Here is a 7158-nt window from a genome sequence, read left to right as displayed (position 1 = left end):
CTTCTTGTTAATACAACGCCTGTACGATTTTATTACTTGTCTTCACAGTTGAGCACTTAGGCTTCGACAGCTATATTCCTCCTTGTGCGAATGCAAGCGATGAAGATATACTCAGAGGGCTAAATTATGCATCTGCTGGTGCTGGAATTCTGGATGCAACTGGCCAGAAGATTTGGGTAATCATATTCATATTCATATTTTTCCAAGATGCATACCCACAATAGATACATAATGTGATGTTTCCATATGTCTTAACGAGAAGTTAATAGAGAACGAATGAACAAACAGAGAAAGTAGAATAGAAAAATAGATATCCTAGATAAATTCTAGGAAGCTAAAAGGAGAGGAATGATCTTAACAAAAACTTTTTTTTATTGGTATAAGGATAATAACTTCTATTCAAAAAGCACCAAGAAGATATATAAAAGATTAAACAACCAAATGTACAAATTAGAAGGTAGCCGGATGTCATGACCCGAAATTTCAGCAGAACTTCTCCTAAGTTTCCTCGACATCCATTATCATGTAACTATTCAAATAAACCTGCTTTCCATAAACTCCCAAAAAATATACATAACCAATCCAACAAGCTCTAATATGTATATAAATCTCAAAAGAGAATAATTTTTTTTAACCACATCACTAAACTAACTAAACAAAACTTTTAGGTTGTAACATATTCAAATACGTTCTATACAAAAAGAATACTCATCAAATAACTAAAGTTCCTACCTAGTCCTCCGAGTTGATCCTCAATATCAAAAGAGTTCTCATGTATTGCTAGTCTAGCTCCTAGTTCATCTGAAAAATATATGCAGAGTGTGAGCTGCATCTCAATGAATACTATATTCCAAACCAAAATGAATTATTATTAAATAAATATTTAATTGCTAACAACCAAATATTCAAATAAACAATACAATCACATTCAATCCAACTATCAGTTCATCCGTACGTATACACGATATATATAGATACAAACTATATTAATATTATATCCAAATATAGTAACTAAATTTAAGTTCTACTAATAAATACACCCAACTCTTCCAATCATCTCTCTAATATTCAATATCACATAAACATCAAATATTCATTCATTAGCATTTCATAGAAACTCACAACGCAATCACTTGACAAGTCAAACTCTTGCAATAACATGACTTTCACAGAACAATTTCAGATCATCTCAACAATCATCACATCTCCAATAATCATACCAGACAAACAATATATAACACAACCAATCAATATAGCCATAGGATTGCATTTCCTCGCAACAGAATTATGACGGTACCGTGACCCCGCACATCTCATTCATATCATCATCAACTCCCAATATCCATGTTTCATAAGCGGGGGCCGCCTATTAACCTATGTCGGTAAGAGTTGACCTCAATTTATATTTCGTCGGGTCGAACGGCCAATCGGGCCCTTTTTCTATTTCGCTGGATCCAGCGGCCCATCAGGTCTCTATTTATATTCTGCCGGGTCCAGCAGGCAATCTGGCCCATATTTATATTCCGCCGGATCCAGCGGCCGATCTGACCTCTATTTATATTCCGTCGAGTCCAGCGACCGATCAAGCCCATTTTATAATCAGCCGGGTCCAGCGATCCCATGGCTATAGTTAAACAACAACATAAGCATAATTAATTGTAACCATGCCATCTCACGTCATATATCATTATACACAAGCACAATCCCAATCACATTACAATGACATCATATTACCATCACATATCTCATACACAATCATACCGCGTACCTCAAATCAAAATGAATTATAAAATGGCAATATCTCTCAAATCCTTTCACACAACATAGCAAGACTGACTCCTTAACCTAACTATCACAATATTTTTCCTGAAATAATTTATATAATTATAATATATCATTTCACAAGGGAATAAAGTACTCACCGAACTTCCAATATAGTATTTAAGAAAGACAAGCCTTCAGAATGCAAAGTTCCAGTCTTCTCAGCTCCTATAAATCATAAGCATAGCAAAAAAAAACAATTTTATCGATAGGTATCACATTGCCAAATCACACCCCCATGGCCTTAAAAGATCAAAGGAGCCTAAAATTTAGCCATGCCAATTGAAGCGGCCACTACAAGTTCCATACAAAAGAATCCAACCCATAAAGTAATATAAGACAACAAGTCAACTTCTTCTAGCAAATTCCACCTAACATATATTACAAATCTAGTTTATTAAACTACATTAATTTATCTAAGCTGGAATAACACATGATAACTTAGCAGCCCAACAAAGTTGAGAAATGGATGTACTGGCCATAACTAGCTAGGCAATTCAGAGCAAAGCATGAGAACAATAACAATTCAACTTCCATTTAACCGTCATTCGAAATTGACCCAATTCCTCCAAATTCAGTAATTTATCTATCTCATACCTCCCAAGCAATTTGAGAAGCATATCGCAACCAAATATAGTGAAATCTCAAACGAACAATGGGAAATAATTCAATAAAATTATCTCAAATCTTTACCATATTCTCAGAGCAAAGAGCCATATTTTTTGGGCTCTTAAACAAAATTTGGCAGACAACGTGCATTTCAACCTACCAAAACAATCATGCAGCCGCTTATCCAATTAGAAAGAAATCCAATATCCCAATCCAACAACATCAACAGTTTCCCCAAGTGAAACACAAGACTCCAATTGAATAAACGCATAGCTTAGTTCGCTAAACATTTAAATGAGCTAGTCTAAGCTAATCCATTGATTTCTCTAATTTACTCATCCAACTAACCCATTACTTCTTATTCCATTGCAAAGAAATAATCAAATAAATGGAGCTCAATCATCACATATCAACCTTTAAAAAAAATCATATAAATTGCAATTATCGAATATAAATCCAACATGTACACTCGATCCTTCCATAACCCTCATAAGGCTTAAGCAATCTCATATAATCTACTTCTTTCAGCTCAAAACTGTTTTAAGAAAACTCAACCTTCAAATTTATGTATCTTTCACTCAGATCTCCAAGTAATCCATTTATAAACAGAGCTCAACATCGCATCTCTAATTTTCATCCAACCAAACTCATTAATTGAAATCAACAAATATAAAATCAGAACATAAATTCAATCCTCCATTGAACCCAATCAAACTCAAGCAATCTCATCCATCCTAACTCCTTTAGCTCAAAGCGAAACTAAACTCAAGTGGATAAGGGGAAAGAACCTTAGACAATTCATTAACAGTTAAGTTCCTCAAGTTATTCGATCAGTATGCCAGAACTAAATTAAGCTGAAATCAGTGAGATTAAACCTTAATTTGCTTGTAAATCCGATTAATAGAGAAACCTAACCCATAAACAACCGACCCAAATCGAATTTCATGTCACTAGTTAGAACTCTAGACTGAACTGAGATGGAGAACGAGCCCAAATTAACATCTAAACATAGCGAATAAGAGTATCTGCGGTTAGGAGAATCAACTTACAATTCAAGAGCTCAAACCTAATTGTCTTCCTCTCTCACCGACTCACTGGTCTCCTCAGTTTTGTGCTGTTCTTGTCGCATGAACAGAACTGAAACTAAGTTAGAAAACTCCCCGAAGCTTAGTCCTCTTCTTCTTCGATCTTGCTCTCTCTCTCTCTCTCTGTCCCTCTGTTCTTCTCTCCCTCTCTGTTCTTCTTCTGTTTCCTCGATTTTTTTTTCAGCTAAGCAGAACAAAGAAAGAAAACACAGGAAATGGAATGGTTGGAAGAATCAAAAGAAAAGGAGTAGATGGCGGTGGGGTTACTTGGGGGCAATGGGGCCACGTGGGGCCCTTACAGCCCTTTTTTTTTTACTTCAGCAACATATATATAATATATGTATATATATAAGTATATAAGTGTATGTGCAAGTGTACTATTTGACATTAAAAAAAATATCAGGTCTCGCACCGGATGATCATTTGCATAGACTACCATTGCTTAATCCTTTTACTTTTACCCAAAAGCTAAACATCCTAGTCCATGTGTCTAACGAAATATCAATAGAATTCTCCAAGTCTTCAGAAGTCCAGTTATTCCTTTCCGTCCATATAAGCCAAAAAAGAAATAGAGGGATCAACTTGATGACTTTCTTTCTCTCTTTACAATCTCCAATCCCTTGCCAAGTCCATAATTCTTCATAAACTGAAGATGCAGGTACCTATTGAATCTCGAGGAGAATGTATATTGCAACCCGACACCGCCAAGACCAAGAGCAATGAATAAGAAGATGGTTAACAGATTCTTCCTCCCCTTTTCAAAGGAAGCATATATTAACACAAAATTGTCTGCATGATTTCTGCATACTTATCCTAGATAAGTCCAGAGAGCTCAAAGCATAACGAAATATGTCCAACCCAAATCCATCTGTTTTAAGTTAATTTTTCTGTATAAACTTTACGATATATAAGACTTGCTTTAGACAGGCTTGATGGAATTACTCTGGCCATCAGTCCTCAGGCTCGATAGGTTTCTCCAAGGTCGGGTCACACATGTCCTCAGCAATCCTGTAAAAGAAATGTCAAAGATATTTCTTATTTAAAAGCCGGAGGTATAAATAGATTTAGTGAACTGCTGTATGGATTTATAGAGGAGTTCCTTACACTATAATGTGGAAACTTGCAGGGCGGTATAGCAGGATTCAGCGACCATCTGAAGCATCATGCGGACACAGTCTCGAGAATAATCAGGATTTTTAGAGGGAACAAGAACTCGGCATTATCTCATCTAAGCAAGTGTCTCTACCATGTCCATTTTGGAAACAACGATTACATCAGCAACTACTTCGATACCAAGCATTTCTCCACGAGCCACCGCTACAATGAGGAGCTGTTTGCTGACCTTCTGATCCAAACTTACAGAGAGAGGATCAGGGTTGGCGATTAACTTCTTTGCTCTTCTGCAGTTAATAAGTTCTATTAGGAATAAAGTGATTTCAATTGATTCTGGTTTACTTTCAATTCAGTGGAACTCAGTCCGAACGAACTACTAAGTTTTCAATGAATTGAATTTTAATCAATTTGCATTGCACTTCACTGGATTATAATTCCAAGATTTTTTGGGTTTCTAAGTTCTTGCCATTTTTTTTTAAAATTTCCAATCACTTGTGATTCGGTTATACCAAATGGGATTCTAGCATATTTCAGCAACAATTTTCAATTTCCTTGCAAAATTCTCGAGCTCACACATGAAATTTTTTCCTGGACTAGGAGTTGAGCGAATTTGGGTCGATTGGTGTGAATAACAATTAAATCAACATTTTCTTATAGTTTCCTGTTTTTTTTTTTTGATTTGGAAGACATTGCATGAGTATGGGGCGAGGAAGATAATGTTGACTGGGGTCGCGGCAATCGGGTGCATGCCCTATTTACTGGCAAAGAGTCCTCAGACCAGTTCGCGGTGCGTAGAGTACTTCCATTCTGCCGTTCGAATATTCAATGCCAAGCTTAAGGCCCTTGTAGATGACCTGAACCGAGACTACTCTGATTCTAAGTTCATTTACATTGAATTCTTCGAAAGCTTGCAGGAAATCTTGGACAGTCCATCATACGGTAATTAACTTGATCATAATAATATCGAAAGCCACGTCAACAAGATCACCTTTTTGTGTCTTCCTTTCAATTATTCCGAAGGATGATCCACCCTTTTAATATGTATAATTTGCTGATAATTACTTGTCGACCATAACCAGTATTTTGCTTCTTTATTCCTTCTTCCAGGTTTTAATATTAAGAAATCGGCCTGTTGCGGCAGAGGGAGATACAATGGCCGGATTCCATGTTTACCTAACCTGATCCCATGCAGGGACAGGGACCAGTACGTGTTCTGGGATCCGTACCACTCGACTGAAGCTGCATCCCTAATTCAAGTCAAGAAGCTTTTCAACAATGATTCACGGTCGTCCTTCACTTACCCGATGACTATCCTCGAACTTGCAAAGCTATGATTACGGCATTAGAGTCTCGGCGATGGAATCATAAAGCCTGGAAGAGCTATCATACATACTGTGGATGTAAAAAATCCGTCATCTGGTCCTGCTTCTGTGGCCAACCAACTGCTTTTCCCTACCAACTTATAGTTTTTTCGTCACTTTAGGTTCGGCTTAACTTGTTTCCAAAGGGTTTGGTGAATTCTCGAACAGTTTAAGATTGTTGGTTGATTAATCAAGATGAACATATGATTCATATCCACTGTTTTCTGCCTGCATGGTTCGGTGCCCATATTGTTTCATGAAAAACCATTTCCCGAAAGGAAAAACGATTTCCTAGAAAACAGATTGTTTCCCGATGTTTGGTTTCTGCTCATGATTAATGCAATAGTCAATTTCAAGTGCTCACAGAGTACGTGCGAAATTTGGAAAGTCCAAGTGCGCACTTCTAGATAGCCACTCCCTGTTACTGTGCATCCTTGTCATCGGTGGTTCTATCAACTGCAACCATCTTGGACTACTAAGAGAGCCATCAGCCCTTCAGCCAGTAATAGGTTATCTCATCGTGCTGTTCTCATGAAATCATTTATCTCAGCAATCAGTTCGATTGCATCATTTGCCTAAATGATGCCCCCTTTATCTCAACCATATTCCAATCATCAGTCTTTATAAATCTCTATCAATTCACCGATATCAATTCCAGGATAATGAATTCTCAAGAGCCAAGTCATTTTTCCAGAAACACAAACTCAATTTTTTCTAGGTAATTGTAGGTTTATTCTATTCGACTTGAAGTATTCTTTAAACAAATGAATGCACCTAGCAGACAATTGCAGGTAATTTTGTTCCTAGCAAACAAAATGAATGCACTTAGGTAAGTTACAGGGGCATAAAAACAGATGAACCTCCGTACAACCCAAATTTAAGTTTAAGCTAACAAGATGATTATATAACTTAAATGTGTCTTCAGAATGTTACAATGTATGACTCGCTTTCTTGCCTTCGGCATGGAATGGGTTTTTTAGAGCATTTCAGGCTACCGGAGTGTTTCATCTTTAGTCTTTTGAAGCCCCATAGCTAGGTTTCTCGAAGTGGTACAGTACATGTTTTGTGCACATCGGATTTGGTAAGAGCAATGTGGGAGAATATTTACTCCGGGGCATCTATATGACATTGAAATAAAATTGCACATCCTTATTCAACTGGATGCTATA

The 7158-nt window shown here is 36.9% G+C and overlaps 1 protein-coding gene and 1 long non-coding RNA gene across 2 annotated transcripts; one reads left to right on the top strand and one right to left on the bottom strand.

Annotated features, from left to right (window-relative positions):
- Positions 1-354: 354 nt before the first annotated feature.
- Positions 355-3727, bottom strand: LOC116204545. The gene is made up of 3 exons (XR_004156364.1): positions 3480-3727; positions 1923-1989; positions 355-801 (listed from the first exon to the last, which is right to left on the bottom strand). It is a non-coding gene; the product is annotated as an uncharacterized LOC116204545 (long non-coding RNA).
- Positions 3728-4167: 440 nt separating this feature from the next.
- On the top strand, positions 4168-5962 carry LOC116204329 (GDSL esterase/lipase At1g29660-like). The gene is made up of 4 exons (XM_031536418.1): positions 4168-4173; positions 4642-4890; positions 5315-5567; positions 5736-5962. The coding sequence occupies exons 1-4, from the start codon at positions 4168-4170 to the stop codon at positions 5960-5962; spliced, it is 735 nt and encodes a 244-aa protein (XP_031392278.1).
- The last annotated feature ends 1196 nt before the right edge of the window (positions 5963-7158 follow it).

Source organism: Punica granatum, chromosome 4, assembly GCF_007655135.1.
Source record: "Punica granatum isolate Tunisia-2019 chromosome 4, ASM765513v2, whole genome shotgun sequence".
NCBI lineage: Eukaryota > Viridiplantae > Streptophyta > Magnoliopsida > Myrtales > Lythraceae > Punica > Punica granatum.
The sequence above is the reverse complement of the archived record's forward strand: the minus strand, read 5'-3'. Positions and strand labels throughout refer to the sequence as shown.

What these genes read in the sequence shown, in the direction of transcription:
- LOC116204329 (XM_031536418.1), top strand. An exon ending in CTTACAGAGAGAGGATCAGG is followed by an intron (nt 4,891 to 5,314) that starts GTTGGCGATTAA and finishes TTGATTTGGAAG; the next exon opens with ACATTGCATGAGTATGGGGC. An exon ending in CTTGGACAGTCCATCATACG is followed by an intron (nt 5,568 to 5,735) that starts GTAATTAACTTG and finishes TCCTTCTTCCAG; the next exon opens with GTTTTAATATTAAGAAATCG.